Source organism: Esox lucius, chromosome 3, assembly GCF_011004845.1.
Source record: "Esox lucius isolate fEsoLuc1 chromosome 3, fEsoLuc1.pri, whole genome shotgun sequence".
In the NCBI taxonomy this organism is placed as follows: Eukaryota; Metazoa; Chordata; class Actinopteri; order Esociformes; family Esocidae; genus Esox; species Esox lucius.
The window spans coordinates 9,905,944-9,927,981 of NC_047571.1; the positions used below are offsets into that span (position 1 = coordinate 9,905,944).

General features: G+C 39.9%; 1 protein-coding gene across 1 annotated transcript in view; it reads right to left on the reverse strand.

Moving 5' to 3' along the window:
* lamc1 (laminin, gamma 1) overlaps window positions 1-21,158 on the reverse strand; it is a 51,962-nt gene extending 30,804 nt beyond the window's left edge. The window contains exon 1 of the mRNA XM_010883307.3: window positions 20,483-21,158. Coding sequence (XP_010881609.2) covers window positions 20,483-20,855 — 373 coding nt within the window. The 5' untranslated portion in view covers window positions 20,856-21,158. The remainder of the gene's footprint in view (window positions 1-20,482) is intronic.
* Between the last annotated feature and the right edge of the window lie 880 nt (window positions 21,159-22,038).

The following is a 22,038-nucleotide window of genomic DNA, read 5'->3' on the forward strand; positions in this document are numbered from 1 at the left end:
CCAACCCAATACAGCCATTATTGTTACATGAAATAACGCTCATATATAACCCAATAATGACCGAATTGAACTGCATCCTAAACTACATATCTATCCTTTATTGGGGGGAACCATGGAAACTGGACTGCCAGTGAAAAATGTGCTCTTACAACAGTTTGGATCCCAGCCCATATGGAATATACAAGTTTGAGCTATGTTCTAAACTCTGTCAAACACCAACAATGTGCACTCATTCAATATTTTTCTCTCTAAAGCCCTAACAGAGCCATCATGATCAGACTTGTGCAAAGACTTCAGCAGTTGAAATGATTGAAACATCAATGTGTCATTAACAAAATGTCTGGCCCTTACATGCATATGTTAATAGTTGCACTTGGTTTATGGTAACTGCCATTGGTAGGGCTCATTTTACACTCTTTTACAGCTGTTTTGGTCAAAGTGGCTGATATTTGGTTGCCACATGGGTAGTTGTGTGCACGAGCCACACCGCAGCGTTAATGGTTATGACAAGTTACTAGTTCTTGCAGGTCTCACTAAAAAATTAGACTTCGCCCGCAAAATTATATAGACAGGGAGAATCAAGTATAAATAAAATAAAAAAACACTAGATTTAATTTAGGAAGTAACGAACCCAACTCTGTCAAGCTGCTAGATTCATTTGTAGCATAAACATGCAGAACACGCTCTCTCTCGCCACCTTTCGAAGTAGCGCACGTCACATTTTTGAAAGAGCCACCCCTATCAACATTGCAGTGTGAATCAAAACATTCTGAGTAGGAAAAATGCTGCTCTCAGTTGATCAAGAAAACAACAACAACTCTGCCAATGAATTGAACATCGCCAAATACACCTAAAAACAATTGTCTATTGAAGCCGTTGTTCGATAACAGTTTGCAAGCATTATTCCAACCTTTCAACGGACAGAATGAGGAAGCGATAAGTTCACTTTTTAATCCATAGCCTAAAACTGCCTCCTGTTACTCAAATCAGCATGCTGGAGTCATTTAGAATGACACGAGTGGATTGATAAATAGTTAAAATGTTTGAAGTAGGAAGTGGGATAGTATTACAAACAAGCATACTTATTGCGAGGCCTGTGACAAGATGGCCTGAGTGGTGTTGGCAGGCAGACCTGTTCATTCTAGCGCTACATGCCTCCATGTTTGCACACAGGAAGTAGTGATCGGCTATCGGAATCTTTTCAGTGACACGTCTTTCGAGGCGGCCCCTAACTTCAAACCATTCAGACGGGCTCCCGAAAGGTGCTTTGTTTAAATTGCTTCAACATCGACCCAGAACCATGACAAAATGGCCAAAGTCCAATGTAATGCACCAATACTTTCTTTAAATGGGATAACATTTGTGTGTTTGAGTGTTTTGGGGCATATATGGTACATATGTGGAATACATCACAGAACTCAGTCTCCCTCAACCAAATATTCTTTACCAATGAGTACTGTAGTAAAGCTGTAAGATTGGCGGCACTGTGTTTTAAATCACACGCTGAAAAGACTCTTGTTGACGTAAGAAAGAAGTAGTACCATGATTCTGGGTAATAAATAACAACCCCCTTTCCATGGGCCTGGTTTCAGAGTTGTCCACTACATCAGGAATAGGGAGCAATTTAGAACCCATTCTGTCTCACATTGGGCCTCCAATTAAGTTGGGCAGAGGAGGACAAGCAGGAAGACACCAAGGAAGGGTAGGAGGTAATCATGGCGTTAAATGGTTAAAGACAACACCCCGTCATTCACTCTGGAGTGGTGGGGGTTCCCATCTCCGTGGTTACCAGTGTGAAAAGAGCTGCGTTGGCAAGACTGGGATTCTCCCACTAGTTACTGTCTAGGGGCAAAAAAGCACTTTCTACAAATCTTTTTCAGCTTTCGGACCTATCTTTGTTCTGTTTATAGAAAAACAACAAGTTTGGATGTTAAAAAAACCCTACCTTTGAGGTGTATGGGTACACATCTTATTTCAAAGGCATAAGAGCAAGTGGTGCTTCTGTAGCCCTCATGTGATTTCAGACTAGGCTACACTAAAGGCCCATCGAATGATTAAAATAATTAATCCTGATGACATCCTATCAGGTATGCATATAGGCAACTTTTCTGTAAAAAAATTTACTAAAGATTAAAAACTACTCAAATGTAATCTAGAATCTCCCCCCGTATAAAGCTAAAATTGAGTACCATGAATAACACAAACACAACGGGCAGACATAAACGGCACCCAACAAACATATGGATGGACTAATGCACTCTTTCAGTGCATTAACAGAAAGATGCAGGAAAATACTAGTGGGTTATTTAAAATGTCTTAAGATTTTAGAAGGCTTTAACAGTCGCTAGGCCTTTAAATAAGTCTCTTGTAAATACGACAAAAACAAATATATCTGCATTTGGCAACAGGCAAGGTTTTACATATGATACTACAGGCACTACAAACTCACACTTATTTTAAATAACAATACGAACAGTAAAATGTAGCTAACTAAAACCAGGCTGCTTGGTTTTGTCCTTGACGTGTAGGCCAGACAAAAGAATGACTCTGTTTGGCTAACCTTCAATTGCCCAGGCCACCTAAGATGAAGCCACCCAGTCAATAGGTGTAACAACACATGGATGACAGGAACAAACAGAATGTCCTCCGTTGCCCCACCCTGCCTAAATAACTCAAGACAAGAGAGCCCAGCAGGGCACAGCAGGGACAATTTGCTCCCAGTGTCGCTCAATAGCCTTCCCGGGCTTGTCTTTGAATACTGTAGTTAATACACTCAATTTCTCTGGCTTTAAAAATAATAATAACAGGAAATCTAGATAGATTTGTTGCTTTGTAAATATTCCTAACTAAGCATGTTGGGGAAACTGGTTTAAATTAAAACCAGTATGAGTAAAGCATTTTACAGCCTTGCAGTGAATAAGCCACCTACGCAAGTCTGGATAACGCTCACACACCGTCTGTGCATCTCAATCTGCTCTTTGAACAAAACCACATCACTCAGACATGTTACAGACATCTATATCTAAAAAAGGAAGCCAAATGAACCATATGACTGGATGTTCCTGCTCCATGTAACAGAACACATGCCGGTCCTACTTCCAAACAGGACTAAGCTATAACTGCTGCAGTAAGTAGCTCCAAATGTTGTCATTTGCTAAATGACTAAATGGTCACAAACAAATTAAGATCTAATGGTCGTTATACAGGTAAAACTTCAAGAAAAACCATTCACAATTGACAGTGTGAAGGGCAGGAGACCACAAAAGCGTGAAGTACAGGTAAAGTTACACGTGTGCAGCTTTGGGATCTTTAGTCTGGTGGAAAAAAGGTCAGAGGAAAGTCCTCTCCTCAGTTACGGCTTGGGTTTTAAACTAATTAGTTGGTCTGATAAGGTACATCTGGCTGTAAAAGCACTTTCTTTAAATTGCATGTGCCCTCATAGGGTAAGATTAGAATACCCCTGATCTATACAGTCAAATTTTAGCCCCCATAGTAGTCTAACAATATGTTGTTTGCATAACAATATTATCCAACCTCACACTATAAAAATAACACTTTACTGGTAATGGTAGAATGGACCAGCATAACATTCTTTTCACTATAAAGTTTTTCTGCACCTAGGTTACACAATCAATAGTGAATTCATTTAACATTCATCTGCAGAAGATCCCAAAAGTCACCAAAAAGAGATGTTTGTTTGCTAATGATCCATCTCTATGACAGAGTTAAGGATGATGGATGACCAAAATGACTCTACAGTAACTATTCGGCCTTGTGTACCTAACAATATTTTATATAGACTACCTCATGAAAAGTCATCGGTACAGTGGGAACTGATCAAGTTGCTCCCTCAATTCCCCCCACAACCCTCTCTTGGCTTGTCGGAGTACATGCCAATGTAAACTGAAACATCCTGTACGATATTATGTAAAATAAGGCACATATTCCCTTTTGTCTCCTTTATATACTGTGGTTTCAAAAGGCCCCGAGTCTTATCAAGTACCCGGCAGATAGGCCTAGTACCCCCAAGGGCCCTAAGAGCCCGGGTTGAGAACCACAGGTTTAACACACGGCAGGAGTGGTAAGGGGTTTGCGTTGCTCCAGATCTCTCAACCTCTTGACTACGTGTCGGCACTTGCTTTGGGCAGCCTCAAAGTAAGTAATGAAGTAAAAAAAATAAAAATAAGATTTCAAGAATGATAATATAAAAGGGTGCTAGATATTTAACCTGAATAAATTCCCTGCTACCAAAAAAAACTACCATCCAATAACTCCCAATATCAATTTGGCAGCGATGGCCCAGTATCCAAATCATTACAATTGCTCTCGAAAACATTAACATTATCCATTTTACAATGAATTTATCGAGTAAAGGGTCTTATTCTGAGGAATTTAAAGCAGTGAGCAAAGTGCATACTTTGGTCCGTACTGCTCCCACCATGGGAATTCCACCCACAACCCTGGCTTTGCAAGCGCCATGCCCTACCAACTCAAATGGGCAGGATTTCAAAAGATAGTCTGGAGTTGACCTACAAATAAATTTTTCTTTATCCACTGATTTTTGAAGAGTAACTTTTTACATAAATTGGCACAGGCTTTGTAATTGTTTCTCCTGCTGACACCTGATCGAAGTCCTATTTTGTTTAAAAAAAAATTTTTAACTAACCCACAGACGAACTTGAGGTGGAACACACTATGTATTTGTATGCAGTTCCGGGGCATTTCGAAGTAGCATTAGCTCAGACTGACCCCTTCCCCCGGTACACGAACACCGACCCCCTTCCCCCGGTACACGAACACCGACCCCCTTCCCCCGGTACACGAACACCGACCCCCTTCCCCCGGTACACGAACACCGACCCCCTCCCCCCGGTACACGAACACCGACCCACTCCCCCCGGTACTCGAACACCTACCCCCTCCTCCCGGTACTCGAACACCGACCCCCTCCTCCCGGTACTCGAACACCGACCCCCTCCTCCCGGTACACGAACACCGACCCCCTCCTCCCGGTACTCGAACACCGACCCCCTCCTCCCGGTACTCGAACACCGACCCCCTCCTCCCGGTACTCGAACACCGACCCCCTCCTCCCGGTACTCGAACACCGACCCCCTCCTCCCGGTACTCGAACACCGACCCCCTCCTCCCGGTACTCGAACACCGACCCCCTCCTCCAGTACTCGAACACCGACCCCCTTCCCCAGTACTCGAACACCGACCCCCTCCCCCAGTACTCGAACACCGACCCCCTCCCCCAGTACTCATACACCGACCCCCTCCCCCAGTACTCGAACACCGACCCCCTCCTCCAGTACTCATACACCGACCCCCTCCTCCAGTACTCATACACCGACCCACTCCCCCAGTACTCGAACACTGACACCCTCCTCCCAGTACTTGAACACCGACCCCCTCCTCCAGTACTCGAACACCGACCCACTCCCCCAGTACTCGAACACCGACCCCCTCCTCCAGTACTCATACACCGACCCCCTCCTCCCAGTACTCAGTGACTAACTTCCTCCCCCAATACGGTTACCACAGCTGCTGCAAAAAAGAATCCCAGGGGAAACCCTCATTAGAAGGACTGTCTAGGTGGAAGGGCTTAGCAGTGTTGAACTTGGGGAGCATTTAAAAAAAATTATGTAATAAGTCAACAGATTCATAACTTTCATCCATGGGTCTATCATTTTACTGTATTAAAGCCAGAGTTTCCCCGGACGCATGTTTTAACATGGATGTCAGACATGTAACAGCTGCATAAACAGTTACTGAAGTCATGCCAAACCTCATGTCCGGCCCGTCCTCCTCAAATAGCATGCTATGCATGGGGGGGTTGAGTGAGACTCCTATCCCTGCCTCAGGGTTAGCTTCGTAGCAGGAAGTAATCTCTGCTTGATGCATGACATCCTCCTCTACTTCCGATTTCCAGGCCTGTCGTTATCAATAACAAATTTAAACTGATAAGTGCTGCTAGGAACAAACACCTGGACCTAATGTTGACAGAACGACAAGAACTCAATCGTCAGTTGTATGGAGCTGTATTGTGTACTATAACCGATGTAACAAATATTAGATGAGTATTGATCATCTCTAACAAACACAAAAGGAAAGAAAAAGTTATTTATTCCAATAAAGTATTTTTATTAAACACAACCTCACTGAAATGTTGTCCCACAGGTCTTTCTTTATAATTTACAGATTTTCTGAACATTGACACCACACATTTGTGGGAAGGCTGGTGGTCTCCAGTACGATCTCCAACAACTATACAATTATCAAACGCAGCTGGAAAATATGTCTTCAGTAAAGGAAGTAGAGGAACCAAAGGAGCCAAGTATCAGATTTCTACCTAGGCAATGAAGAATTCAGTTCACATGTCTAGTGCAACCTCCCCATAATTATCTGTTTACTACTATTTGCAGAGTGCCTTGAAAGAAGACTTTTTTTTTGTACCTGCCTTGCACCCAACCACAGAGGAATCATTCCAAACTGGGAACAAGCTAAGATCCTGCAAGCAACTGCATGCCTGTGTAATGCATCTCTTTCACAGACACACACACACACACACAGACACACACACAGTCTGTAATAATAGAAAATCCTCTCAGACTTCTAATCATTTCCTGGGCACATCGAAGTCACCGTTTCCCAATGGGGACAACAACCTGGCCCCCCCACGCAGTTGAGTGCACCACTTATTTGTTTTCTGGGAGGTCACGGGTGTGTTAAGTCTATTTCCCACAGCCTCAGATTGTGGCATGGTGGATGTGGTTGTCCATGTAGAAGTACGGGTGTAGCTGGTCTGCGGAAAGGGTGACAAGTACAATCACATAGCTAGGTCTCCAGCTACTACTGTTGTGTCAATATGCCAAGTCACATTGAAGTCATTTAGCAGACGCTCTTATCATGGGTGACTTACAGGGGCAATTAGCATTAACAGTCTCGCTATAGGACAAAAAGGACATATTTTATTCCCCCACCAAGCAGGTTACGGGATTCAATTCAATTCCCAGGCTTTCTGCCACCCCATTGCACATTAGGGCTAGGATGACATTTCAATGCCTGGAAACTACACCCAGTAGCTCTCCCTACGAGTTATGGCACACCAAGTAGCCCTCTCTAGGATTTGTGAGTGACCAGTATAGGAGAACTTAATATTTTGTTCAAACTTAAGACAAGGCATTTTTGGGATCCTGAGTTAAATGATTTCCCCCCTACTGGTAGAAATTGCAAACTACCAGCCTTGACGACTGCTGCCAAAAAACTGTCATCCCTGGGGCCGGTTTTTCCAAAGGTTTTCTACCAGTATATAGACTATAGGATAGAATAAGCAGCAAGTAGATCAGGAGTTCTGGTTCAAGTCAATGATTTGTCTATTTTCTTCTATTTGTATGCAATTATTTGGAGGGTAGGTTTCAAACACGTTGGCAAAGATCAAGGTGAATGTCATCCAATGGGAAATCCCACAGTGGGTTTATTTAGAAATCCTCCACTGACAGAAATGTCTAATATATATATAGCTCTGGAAAGAAATAAGAGACCACTGCACCTTTTTCTTCAATTTGCAGAGGTCTCTTGGGTTAAAATGAATAAGGTGCAGTGGTCTCTTAATTTTTTCCAGAGCTGTATATACAGTGGATATAAGAAGTCTAAACACCCCTGTTAAAATGCCAAGTTCTTGTGATTTAAAAGAATGAGACAAAGATAAATAATGTCAGAACTTTTTCCACCTTTAACAATTCAATTGAAAAACAGGAGTTTATTAGCACGGCCCATCAAGATGTGCCATGAAAAAGTTGACATGATTTATCTTTGTCTCATTCTTTTACATCACAAAAACCTGGCATTTTCACAGGGGTGTGTAGACTTTTCATATCCACTGTATGACTGTATGTATGTATGTATGTATGTATGTATGTATGTATGTATGTATGTATGTATGTATGTATGTATGTATGTGTGTATGTGTGTATGTATGTATGTATGTATGTATGTATGTATGTATGTATGTATGTATGTATGTATGTATGTATGTATGTATGTATGTATGTATGTATATATAATTCAGCTACCTTTGTGACAGAAAACTTAAACAGAACTGATCTAGCCAGAATAAAGGGTTATGAAGAGCTAAAAAGAAATACTTTATTTTGGATATACAAAAATAGTGCTAGGATTCAAAAGTGCCTCTCCAAGAGATAAGGAAGGAGCCATCTACTAACTAGACAACATCTAAAATGTTAACTGCCTCCCCTTCACAGCAAATGAAAAGGTTGACTTCTGCGCTTTCAGATTTCATCGCTTCATCTATTGTATCCGACATTGTTTAGTCTGAACCAGCATGAGGAAGACGAATAACCTACATTTCCAGTCAAATGTCACAGGAAGCAAATAAAAAAATATTGAGTCAACACAGTAGACCTGCATATTTCTATACATTATCTGAAAAGCTATATGACACTTAAATGTCCATGAAAAACTGGCTATACAGGCTAGAGGTTTTCACTATCATAGCTAAAGAGCTATTTTATCCCCTGCTGATTTTGTACATTTGCCCACTGACCAAGAAATGATCAGTCTATAATTTAATGGTAGGTTTATTTGAACAGTGAGATGGGATTAAGGTCTGGAGACTGGCTAGGCCACTCCAGGACCTTAATGGCTAGGCCACTCCAGGACCTTAATGGCTAGGCCACTCCAGGACCTTAATGTGCTTCTTCTTGAGCCCCTCCTTGGTTGCCTTGGCCGTGTGTTTTGGGTCATTGTCATGCTGGAATACCAAACCACGACCCATTTTCAATGCCTTGGCTGAGGGAAGGAGGTTCTCACCCAAGATTTGACGGTACATGGCCCCGACCATCGTTCCTTTGATGCAGTGAAGTTGTCCTGTCCCCTTAGCAGAAAAACACCCCCAAAGCATAATGTTTCCACCTTCATGCTTGATGGTGGGGATGGTGTTCTTGGGGTAATAGGCAGCATTCCTCCTCCTCCAAACACGTTGATGCCAAAGAGCTCGATTTTGGTCTCATCTGACCCCAACACTTTCACCCAGTTCTCCTCTGAATCATTCAGATGTTCATTGGCAAACTTCAGACGGGCCTGTACATGTGCTTTCTTGAGCAGGGGGACCTTGCGGGCGCTGCGGGATTTCAGTCCTTCACGCCATAGTGTGTTACCAATTGTTTTCCTGGGGACTATGTTCCCAGCTGCTTTGAGATAATTGACAAGATCCTCCCATGTAGTTCTGGGCTTCCTCACCGTTCTCTCATGATCATTGCAACTCCGTGAGGTGAGATTTTGCATGGAGCCCCAGACCAAGGGAGATTGACAGTTATTTTGTGTTTCTTCCATTTGCGAATAATCACATCAACTGCTGTCACCTTCTCACCAAGCTGCTTGGCGATGGTCCAGCTCGTTACCTGAATAAAAGACACCTGGGAGCCAGACATCTTTCAGATTGAGAGGGGTTCAAATACTTATTTAACTCATTAAAATGCAAATCAATTAATAACATTTTTGAAATGCGTTTCTCTGGATTTTGTTTTTGTTATTCTGTCTCTCATTGTTCAAATAAACCTACCATTAAAATTATAGACTGATCATTTCTTTGTCAGTGGGCCAACATACAAAATCAGCAGGGGATCAAATAATGTTTTCCCTCACTGAACCATTATTTAAAACATTGGCACCAGTTTGTTCCCTGGAGATGCAACGCATATTGGCAAAAAATCTGGATGAAAGAAATTACAGTTCACATTCACATTACTACACTGTAATAATATAGAAGTCACTTCAAAGCCTGTTCATTAACATTACACAGTCTGTCTTAACCTTAAGACAGCCAGGCGAGACGACAACTTATGAAAGCATAATGCACACGTGGAAAAAAGTTTTAGAAAATGATCTTGCTATATTAATTGTCTTACATCTAGCATTAAAATTACATGTTAGCTCAAAAGGTTGATGGAAAAACAAGTGTAAGCATTCCTTCTCATGCATTGATCGGATAAGAGGCCTTTGGACAGCGGCTGATATTCCATCTACATCAGCATGGGTGTGATGTGCTGTTATCAAATAAGCATTTAGATAATGAAATACCAGTAGTAACATGAATTTAAATAGTTTAAGTTGTTTGTCACCCCACTCTCTCACCGGGGACTTAAACAGTTGGCAATCAATCAATGTATGCTAATTGATAGGGAGAGTCTAAAATAACAAAGGTCCCGAGAAAAGCTCTAGTAATAGGTATTCAGTTGTTTGCAAAAACACAGTAATGACAAGCTTGAGGGCGTAACTTTTCAAATCCTATCATTCTTGGGGTGCCATTCTTACAGATTTTACAGGAGATACAGCCAATGCTAAATACTAGTTTAAGGCTAGGGACTGGAGTTGATCTGAAAGTGGGTTACAGGCATTGTTGCTTTTGTAAAGGCAATTTGACTGAGCCGACATCTACAGCATTTATCATGAATGGCAGTCTCTCAAAATACTGCTTTTAAAAGCTGGAATCCCTGTAACCAGCTTTTGGAATGAATTCAGGCTTAAATAGGGAGACATTCTTTTTTTTAACACCTTCCATGACTGAGTAAAACTTCTCATGACTCTCACTGAGCAAAATGTTCGAAACAGATTTGAACAGCAAAGTACACAAATCTTGATAATATATTACTGAAGTCGCTAGCAATTCCCGGACCAAATGTAAATCCATTGAGAATGTAATGCTGTTTTACTGTAGAACACAAAAGTCTGCCTAAGTGTACAGGAACAGCTTCATGTTGTTTCCAAGACAGCAACTTCTATAGTTGTACTGGTAGGTTAATAACAGTCATTGAATCCAAACAGCCAGCAAACATGTTACAATTTGCAGTGTCTTATATTAGTTAAATTACTTCACTCTATGCTCCAGGTAGTTCCTGTGTTGTAAAGTATGTAAGGTATAATAAAACTGTCGCCATGAACCAGAATTTTCAAACTGTAACATCTCATGATTAGAACAATAATTTACATTCAGGCTTTTAAAACATTTTTGATAAAAAGTTGATTACTTTCAGCAATCAAAGCTGTATATTCTACCAACATTGTATTAGCATGTTGGACTTAAAATCCTGAACACTTAAGTAAACAAGAATGAACACCACACTCTTAATAATCCCTGTCAAAGGGTGACGAGAGAGCAAAGGCTAATGAGGGTATTAGTTGGTTATATTTTGCTTCCGAAGGTACGAATTAGCATCATTGTGGCATTTTTTACAATATCGCTTGTTCTCAAAAGCAGAAAATCTGGATGGGGTAGTGGATTCATGAAATATCATTGGTAAGCGTCTTAGGAACATTCTGCCCTTGTTGAAGCACAATGGGCATAGGGATTGCCAAGCCTCTGGTGGTTTTAGCACAAGCTCAGCCATCATAACAATACAAGAGACAAAACACTCTATGAACGTCTTTTGAGATCTGGAGTTATCTACAGGCCTGATGTCTACGTTGTCAAGCCATTGACGGCATGTGACCGTGAAGCAAGGGGTGCTTTAATTTGGCCGCCAAAGAAGGACTGCCCTAATACTACCCACCGGCCTTTTAATTAGCGCAGACCGGCAAGAATGTTAAGTTTCAACTTCAAAGTAAACACTGATGAATAGACAGCAAACACAGGCTGTAGTTAAGCTTTTTAGGGATCCCCATCACAGCATGAATCTTCTCCAAAGGCCTCCAAAAAGGTTTGGACCTGTGAGCTGTCTGAAAGACTTTCCCTAAAAGATGGAAAGACAGGCAGGTAAATTAAAGGAACAGAGAGATCCAGAAGAGAAAGAGGTGGATGGGGGGTGTAGGGGACGATATGGCCAGACGGGTAGGAATGACCAAACAAAAAGACTAATCCGGCAACGGAATAACCCTCCCCCGTGTAAAGAAAAAAGACAAAAGGGTTTTGTGAGGTTGTAGGACTTTAGGAGGGGAAGGTGGGTAGCGGTCACCCATGCCTCAGATCTAAAGATAGGACTGTCTGTCGTCAGAGACACTGGAGGGACCTTTTGATGCAGAGAAGGTTTTTACAAAGATTTTCAACTGCCACTGGTGGAATTCCTAAGGTGGCTGCAATTTTGCTTTATTAATGTGTCCCGTGAAAAATAAAATCCTATTTAACTATAAACATAGAAGCGATTTGCAGAAAAATGCATTCTCTCATAAAGGTTTATCATATATTTTATATTAAATTTATACCCCCAATTCTCTCTCCGGATCAATCCGATACATTCAATTACTTTACTGTAATTCCAACTTGCTTATGCTAATGAATAATATAATAAAGCTAAAAACTAGCCAGCTCACAAAAGCAGACTCTATGGTAAACGTCTACCTATTGCAGTAAGATATAGGTTCATTTTTAGGAAAGAGGGGGAAGAAGGCCTACATTTTGAGTTTTAATGACTGCCTAATGTGAAATTTACACTGAAGTAAGATCAGAGTGGCAAGACCTAGATTTACCGTAAATATTATTCTGCTGAAATTGAGTGGTTATCTCTACAAAGACGGGAATGTCACAACAAAGTGAAGAAATGGCCTTGTTCTTCCACAGGAAGAGACCATGTTTGGCCAGGCAGAGAAGGGAAGTCACAACAGGGAATCTGATTATACCCCTGGCTTGACTTTCGTCTGCGGAAACCAAAGTGATCTTTGGTGAACTGGACCAACACAAGAGAGCCAAAGCATTTTTTGCTTTTTTCATTCAAATAAGCTTCTCCCCTCTATGATAAATCCTGTTGAGTAATCGAAAGAGCCTTGGCCTTGTCTTGTCTAACAGACACATTTCGGCCTAGCCAAACACCTGGGATAAAAAAATTACTTCAAAAATCACTAAAAGCTTTATCACTGTGACTTTGTGAGTACATTTTCAAGTAAAGCATGTATCATGCCCGGAAAAAGATTTTCCCCAAGGCATAACGCCTGTCAAAGCCAAGCTGCATATTTCATTTTCCTAAGTGTCTGCAGATCCGGTTATTCGCTGACCTTTAGGGTTATTTTTACACCATGATAGCTTTATTTAGATGAATGAGACTTATTATTTCATAGTGTAATGACAATTGTCACATACAACGATAATGTGGAATACTTTCCTGACCGATACACCCAGTGGCTACTGAGGTCTAAAGACGACATCCAGCACAATGTGAATTGGAATGGAATGAGCAGTGACATACGAAGAAACAGAATAAATCATCAAAACAATTCTACTATCACCAGCAGCTGAACTTGCCATGTTAATTACCAGATAAACAACATTGTCAGGGAGTTAATACGCCTTCCAGGTCAGTGACCTGGCCAAAGTGCTGGTTGCTTATGTGTTTCTTGTTTTACCACAGTGCACTGTGTCATGCAGAAACATCCTGACTATTAAACAGAGAAATAAGTTGGATAGCAGTTACCAAACACGCTCTCAATACAATGGTGCCAATATTTTTAGCCATGACAGTAAGACAATTAAGAGGAATGTAACTAGCAAATAACAGCTTTTGAGCATGCGTAATAGCTTCCGGATCCATAACATTAAATAAGAAAAATGTGAACTGTAAACATGCAAGCAATTCTGCATTATGGTGGATTACCATATGGACCGAAGTGTCATGTGACACCTCTACAGACATGTGAAAACAGCTGTATTTATACTCGCAATTTTAAGGGGAAAAGAAGGATCAGTTACTCACTTCAACTGCACAATGCTTTTCTTTGAAGTCTATGAATTGTTTGTGAAATAAGACAGACAGCCATTTGCGTCACCAGACATTTCACTAATAAAAATAGTCTTTTAGACTGTATGAGGGTCTTCCTACAGCCGCTCAAACCAACATTATGTACCCAGAGGCAAAAAGAGAAACTCAGATACGGTTGATATCAATTATTCGCCAAGGGGGGTCCCCAAAAAATGTTTTCCTTCAAATGTCCAAATATTATTTTATAAACTGCAATAAACAAAACCTAGTTCTACTAAAAACAGTGTACAGAGAGGAAACATTCTAAAGTGAGTGCAATGCTTTCTGATGTTTTTTTCAATATGTCCACCCCAAACAAACAACATTCAACTGCTTGAAACAGCCAAGAGCACATAAATCCACATAGTTTAATTAGTGGTAAAGCGAGTATTAGTAGTTATTGGAAAGAGACTGTGGGAAAATATTTGTTTGTTTGCTGAGAGATCAGTGGCTGGAAGTTAGACAGTACATGTGTACGGAACTCCCTAGGCCACAAATGCCATTCCTTTTAACAATGTTTAAATGCCTCTACACGAAAAATATTAAATGGTTGTTTTTTTGTTATAAAAATATGAGGACATTTTAGGGTGTGCACGCACCATTCCTAAACTGGGATTTGGTAAAGCTAAAACATTTCAAATTGCCCCCAGTTTTCTATAATGTTTTTGGGTAAAGAATTTACATTGTTTCTTAGAAAACAACCGGGTACAGAACAATGTATAAAAATGTATTTATAAGTAGTTACTAGTAGTGAGACCAGGGTGGGAAATGTACCTTTTGGTCCACCAGTCACAATAAATGTATTTTCTTTTTACAAGATGCTTTATTTTTAGATAAATCAAAGATAGTGTGTGCACATCTTTCTATGTCAGAATTTATTAATTTGTTTGATTTTGAAGAACAGCACTTAGTGCACTGATGGATGGACAGGCTATGCATAGCATATGTGTGATGATAAAAGACATAACAATGGTTCTGGTTGTCTAAGCATATCTTGATTTTCATTAAATTGCTCATACACCAAAACAATATAGTACATTTTTTATAAATTGTTATAGGTAAGTCTTATTAAAATGCTATTTAGATTTGATTATTCAATTTAACTGGCATTGAACAGTACGAGTAGAACAAAAGGCAGTTTGCATCTAACCAGAAGAGCAAATAGAAGAGTGTAACATACTATAATATATCTCTACAAGAATGTATAGATGTGCAGTGAAGGCAAATACAGTGCAAATGGCAATTCTAAATGAGCAATGAAGGCAAATAGGAGAGGGCAGAAAATGTATTAAGTACATGTATGTGCAGGTGGGAATAAATAGTTGTTCGATGAGGCAAATCCAAGTAAAAAGGGCAATTCAAATTGTGCAATCAAGCAAGTTGGAGGTGTAAGGTAGTATGTGCAACTGAAATGAGTGGTAAACAACTGAACAACTGAATAATGCAATTACTATGGCAATTCTAAAAGTCCAGTGCAGGTAAACTGAAGGTGCAAAGTGGCATGTGCAACTGAAATGCAGGGATGGCTTGATACCAAATTTGTGGTGGGGTCAAAATCTTCAAAGAAAGGAGCTGAGAAGGTCTGAGAGCATGTATGGCATCATTACCTGATCTTCAAATGTTAGCTAACAAACTGAGCAAATGTACATTACTCTTAACTTAGTCAAGTACTCACTATTATCCCAAGTCAAAAGAAATCAAGAAGCTAATACATATTTTGCTAGGTAGCCAAGTCCCATCTGTAACATATACCTTAGTAATGTTTCTGTAGTGTATGTGATAAGAGTTTGCAAGAGACTAATGACAGTTAGATTGATGGAATTCATCTCATCCTACTAGGTAGAAAATATGTTATTGTCAAGGTTTTAACTTTTACGTCTTTATTAAGATGGTTATTAGTGCAATGCTATATCTATGGGTCTGCACTTCAGCAAAATTAATCAACTACAGGTACACACTGCTTCCTATTCTAACTAAAACATGCCAGTTTTTCCGATTATAAAATACTAATTTGCTCAATATATTAAAGCATCCTTTTGCACGTTATTTTACATGCTGAACATCAGAGTTGTTAAGCAATGGCTGGCCTTTTTAGAACACGTTTCAATCACCTGTTGGAGAGGTTACATGCTCTCAATTCCCAACAGGTCATTTAGTGGTTAAAAAAAGGCTATATGTTTCTTAGAAAAAAACAACAAACCAAATTAAGAGCTATAAAAATATGGAAAACCAATTCTAAATGGCACTAGCAGTCAGGCAAAGTAAGCTTTAGCATAAGCGCAAAATAGACCGGATGCAATTATACTATTCCAAAACCGCAGCTTGTCGTTGGAATAAATGAGCCATCTTCAAATCAGCTAGTCCATTTAGAATTTATAATAATACTTTGGTTATTTGAAAAGGAAAATAACTGTATCCTATTAGGTACATTCTTAGAAATGATGTAATCAGTGCTTCTCATTACAAAAATAATCTTAAAGCTTTTTTATGTAATGCTAAAGAGAGCATGGTGAACACGCAGCCAGCGGGTATTGAAAGCAAGGACTGGAGAGGGAATTCAGGGAGAAGTGTGAGGCTTGTGTGGGGCTAATGCCCATGTATAAACACCAGAGTCCATAATTTTTTGGGAAGAAATGTAGGCTACTTTCACATTCAGGCAGTCCCAAAGCACACTTCACCTGCCTGACTGTTCCATCTACTTGAACTGGGATAGTAGGCAACCATTAGTGTCAACCTCCACTTATTAACTTTATTACACAGGTTCCTCCCTTCACAAGTCACACATTTATCTTAAGAATACATACAGTCCACAAACATGAAATTTCCCACCATTTTGGTGGGGGGAAAAATCTAAACATTACACCTCTGGAACAGAACGACTATTCTGCATTAAACGTGATATGCCAGGTCTATGTAACATTGTCATAGTATAGAAATAACGCACATATACTCACCAGACACCACTAGCACAACTTAGACTAAACAAGGGTGAATGATATCAGACACAGAGTCCCAGAATTTACAACATTACATTGACTGTTCTTGTGGGGAGGGGGGCGTAATTTATGGGGGAAGTCATGTTTACTATTGCATTGTTAAAAATGTAAATCAGACACCTGTGTTTGGCCATCTGAAAAACCTATGGCATTCGTAATACAAGCTTCCCACGCTGAGATCACTCTTTTGCCAGCAAAACAATAGGTTCCAGCCAGATGACGTCTCGTTTCCCCCGTCCCTGTCACTCCTTCCTCCATTTTCAGATTGGTATAATTTGCAACAGCTGGCCAGACTTAAGAAATTATCGTCTTTTATGGTTCTTGGGAATGCCTACAAGGAATATGATGACTAGAGACCCCAGGGGCTAGAGAAAGACTCCTCCTGGCTTTCCCACACTGATGCACACCATCTCGTTCCTGGGACAGACAAACTGCTTCCTCTGTGCCGGACAAGGCTATAGTTTGGCTACGAACCACGTTCCAGATTAGAGGAAAATTCAAGGATTCCCATACTAAGACATTGTACATTTCAACAGGCAATATGTCAAACTAACAAAACAAAGACCTAAGTTCTATGTGTAGACATAGGTTTTGCTTATTCTTAGACTATATGGTTTGAGATGTAAGCCTACAGAGGGTAGGTCATACAAAGGGTTTGAGCAAAAGTAAGACAAAGATTTGTTCAGAACCGGGACTTCGAAAACAATCTTGTAACTTCTAGAATGAACCCTTTGTAGGCCAGGCAAAAAAGTATGTCTCTCATAAATGTAGCTTTACCGGTTTCTTCATTAATTTGAGTTAATAAGTTACTTGTTTACTGGATAAACTGTACATATCCGATGGGTGGTCATTTCATGTGCAGTTTGCTTTGTTCGTTTTTACTGTACCAGTAAAGACTCTTTTGGAACACAAACTGTAACCAACCATGGCAACTATTTTGTACACTTTTAAGTGGGCTAGGGAGAGGTAATCCATGCCATTAGAACAGGCGGTCCTTCTCTTTTAAGGATCTATACAAATGCTTTCAAAGTACATCCGAAACAGTAACCTCAAGGGGATGTCTCCCTCATTGTTCACATTCTTCATTGAGACTGACATTTCAGTGCATAGATGAAGAGAATTTCCCTCAGAGATGGGCACATCATGAATATGGATTTATTTTCAGCACTGGGTAATGGTTAGACTGGGGAATATCATGTGCAAACAATCCAACATTTCATGTGGAAGATACTCTATTAGAAAAGTGGTTGATTTCAATTTGATGATATGCCTATTTGCTATTCAACAGATTGTAACTAGTTTTCTCCTTTTTCTTTCAAGTTCCCAACTCTACCTGCTTACTAACCCAGGACACTACTTCCACCTCTAATCAAATGTCTGCTGTATTGACAAGTTGAAACATGCCTTCTTCCTGCCCAAACCAGCCCTTCAAGGGCATAAAGAGATGAAAGTCATCAAAGCTATGAATAAATACAAACAAAAGATTACATCTTTAAAACAAATACAATCATTTACGAGTGCTTTAATCTTAAGTGACTTACCATTAAAAAAAGATTCAATCAACCCATGTGGGAATTAAACCAACAACCGGCTTAAAGTAGCCAATGTTGTGGATGAATGGGTATAATAATAACACAAACAGCATGGTCAAAAAACAGCATAACAGTGAATGAAACTATTCGATTTCACCTCAACAAGTCAACTACCTAAAGCAATACTTGGATTGCTGTCATTGTTTTCTTTAAAAAAGTTTGGCACGAAGAATGTAAACAAGCGCTGTCTGCCTTACAAAGACGGGCCATCCACCTCCGCCATTGTGGCTTTGAGTTGCTGACAAGCAGAATAGGTGCTCAAGCGCATCCTTTCCCACTCTCATTGAATCACCTCCTCCACAATATCAGTATGCTTGGGAGGCAGAAATTCATTGATTCGTGTAATGTGAACAACTTAATAAGTGGACAATTGCCTGTCAAGTGAAAATGGGAATCTAGCAGGTCGCTTCAGGCCAAGAGTGCCAGTCTTGTGGGCCCTGAAATGTTCTATAAGGCCTAAGTCTGAAATTCTATGACATTAAAAGCTCAATGTTGCCCATGACAGAATGCAGGAAATATGTAAAAATGAGAACATCTTTGAAAAAATCCGTGCAAGTATCTATTTCGGAATTATTAATAACTTTAAAAGCTTCAAATGTAGTGTTCATGCCATTTCCAGCAAGTAAACTAATAATGTATCACTCAGACAATTTCAGCAACCCTGAAAGTTAAGGCTAATTGCATCAAGAGCTGAGGTCAATCCATCCATCAAACAATCAAGCAAATATATTTTATAAAGTCTTTGTTTAACATCAACAGTTGTCACAAAGTGCTTTTACAGATACCCATCCCAAAACCCCAAAGAGCAAGCAACAAGAGTTACAACTCAGTGGCTAAGAAAAACTCCCTAGGAGGGTCCAACATTAGGACAAAACCTTAAGAGGAACCAGACTGAGGGATCAGGTAATAACAATACTAAGTTGGAAATGTGAGCGCAATTTCACAAAAGGAACAGTGATATTTTACAGAGTTCAATCTAACTTTCTGTATGCATCAAATAGATAATGTTATCACAGACCAGATAAAGTTGCGACCAATATCTTTGAATTGGACAGAATGCCTCCACCAGTGATTTATTGCCAAACTATACTGTACTTGATAGCTAAGCAACAATGACATTCATTGGGCAAGAACTGAACTGTACTGCGATTTCAGTGTATTGTCTGGAAGAATGTGCACACTGACAATGAAACATATCAGAAGAAGTTTTGGTCTCAAAACCTGATAAAATAAATATAATTAAATAGCAGGTATTTCAGAGCATGTCCAATTCAAGAACAGGCGAGCACAGCCACCACCTGCTTATCACCTTAGGTTATCAAGAAGATACAACCAAATCTTTAACTAAACCACAGAAGAATTACAAGCTCTAGAATAAAATAATTTAAAAAATGTGCATTGGAATGTAGCACTGTTTAAAAAAAAAAACATATGGAATGTGCATCCTCTGACAGCCCCAATGTCGGGAAAAAGTCTTTCAGTACTCCCATTCCAATAACTAATAGTCAAGAAGCTATTTTTCAGTACATGGCATTTTAGGTTTAACAGGTGGAAACCCGACAACAAGGTCATAAACCATTTCACCTAGCCTGCACAAAACAACTCTTAATATTTATTTGTCAAAGCTAATAATACCCAGCTACTCTAGACAGGAACCCGATCTTTATAGCTCAAGGCTAGAACTTTGAGCTGTAGCAAACAATTATAAAAGACATTGTATCCATTAATCACATTATGTAAAAGCAGACTATAACTAATTTTGAAAAATACATTATTCTGGCTAACTATAAGGCACCAACAGCATATTAGCCGAATTCCTTAAACAAGAATAAGCAAACATTCATTTTAGGAATTCATTAAGAACTTGTATAACTTTTATGACACTTTCAGCAGATCTCATACCTGCTACAAATAGAAAACAGAATTCAATCTGTGTGACTGCCTGACTTGATTTGAAACATTGTTGCTGTTCATTCACGATGTTTTAAAACGCAGCAACGTAACATCTATTTTATTTGTGGATAATGATTGAGAGTGACTTTTGACATCCCTACTTTCTCACAGATTAAAACGCCACCATCTACTCATCAGATCGGATGGTTAATACTATTTGGGTCAAAACAAAGCACGTACAAAAAACGCTTACCAAGATGAAGAGTCAAATTGATTGAGTGTGGATACTGGATACCCGCTAACATAGTCTGACTTTGCCACCAAGTGGTGTCCTGTTGATTGTTGTAATCGGTGAGGTACACAGCACTGTGGTGTTGTCTAGGATCCCTGGCATCGCAGATGTGGCACGACTTGGTGACCCCTGTAACCCCGGTCTGCACGCAGTATTCTTCAGGGGGAGAGCCACAAGTATTGGTAGCCACAACGGTGACATTGAAGGCAGCGTTGACAAACTCTGGCATGCATCGCTGAGGCCGATTAAGATCATCAGTGCATTCATCCATAGCACTGTGGCTGCATACTGCCAAACAAGTAAATGAAAACAAAACGTGAATAAACCAACGCATTCTCAGCTATTCTAAAGGCACAAGTTTCAAAAACGTTAGCTACTGCTCCACGAATCCTTCTACACCTTCGAACTTTCAACTTGTAGGTAACTACCCAGTTACCGCGAACTTGATAAAAACAAGTAAAACCATGCGGAAAGCTGTTTCAATCGCTTTTCCTTCACGAGTGCGTTTGTTCCTTCCCGATTTCTTCTCCTTTCACTTGCGCACCCTTCTTTCTGTTTCACAGACTTCCACCGTATCAGTGCTTCGTGCCCACCGCCATGGAGAAACTTCAGAACGAAAAGAACTATATCCGACTACACCCTAGCAGCTACTGCGCAAGTCAAACCTGGAAAAAAAATCTCTACGTCGACTTCCGTATGAAGGATGCTTTGATCATTTGCCGACCATGGAAAAGGGTGGAAAAAAGCATGGATGCGGACCCGAGATTCGAAACACAAGCAAGCGTAATAATATCATAAATCCCACAGTTTAGTTGCTCTCTCTTTTGACTGTGGGAATAGCCTCTCAAACACTTATAGTCATTCAGGAAGGGTTAACACAATTGGCAAACAAAACGTGACCACTGTCTCAACATGAACTAATTTGTTGCAAAAAAATATATTGGCTAAATTAAAGGTCTAATTGCAGGTTAGATGTTTTTACATGTTAGAAACTAAACAGTACGTTTACATGTAAAAATCCTAATCAAAGTGCAGAAATGGTAAAGAAATTGAGCTATATACCTAAATTTTTATCTTATTTGCCCGTCCTTCTGTATTTGAAATATCTTGATGGCATCCCAATGGCAATTAATTTACAGCTATTTGGCAGCATTGATTTTATGCAGTGTTTGTTTACTCCAAAAATGTTCTTAGGTCAACGACTGAAGTCGGAGTGTGGTTGTCCTGCCTTGTCCTTTGTAACAAAAGGGGAAAACTTAACTAAAATAAAAATCTGCTGTGCTGTAGGGTCATGGAGCAGCAAAGTTATATATACTCTGCTTTGCAAGAATCTGGTATGATATACAAGGAATCGAAGTTTAGATTTAGTCACCAGTAATCTATGTAGTTACATTGGTGTTATATTTCACTATGGCTATCAGATGGAGACTAAAAACTGTAGAGGTCATTCTACAGGATAAAGTTGCAAATATTAATGGGTGTATCCACTGGATACATAAGACAAATGATGCAACTAA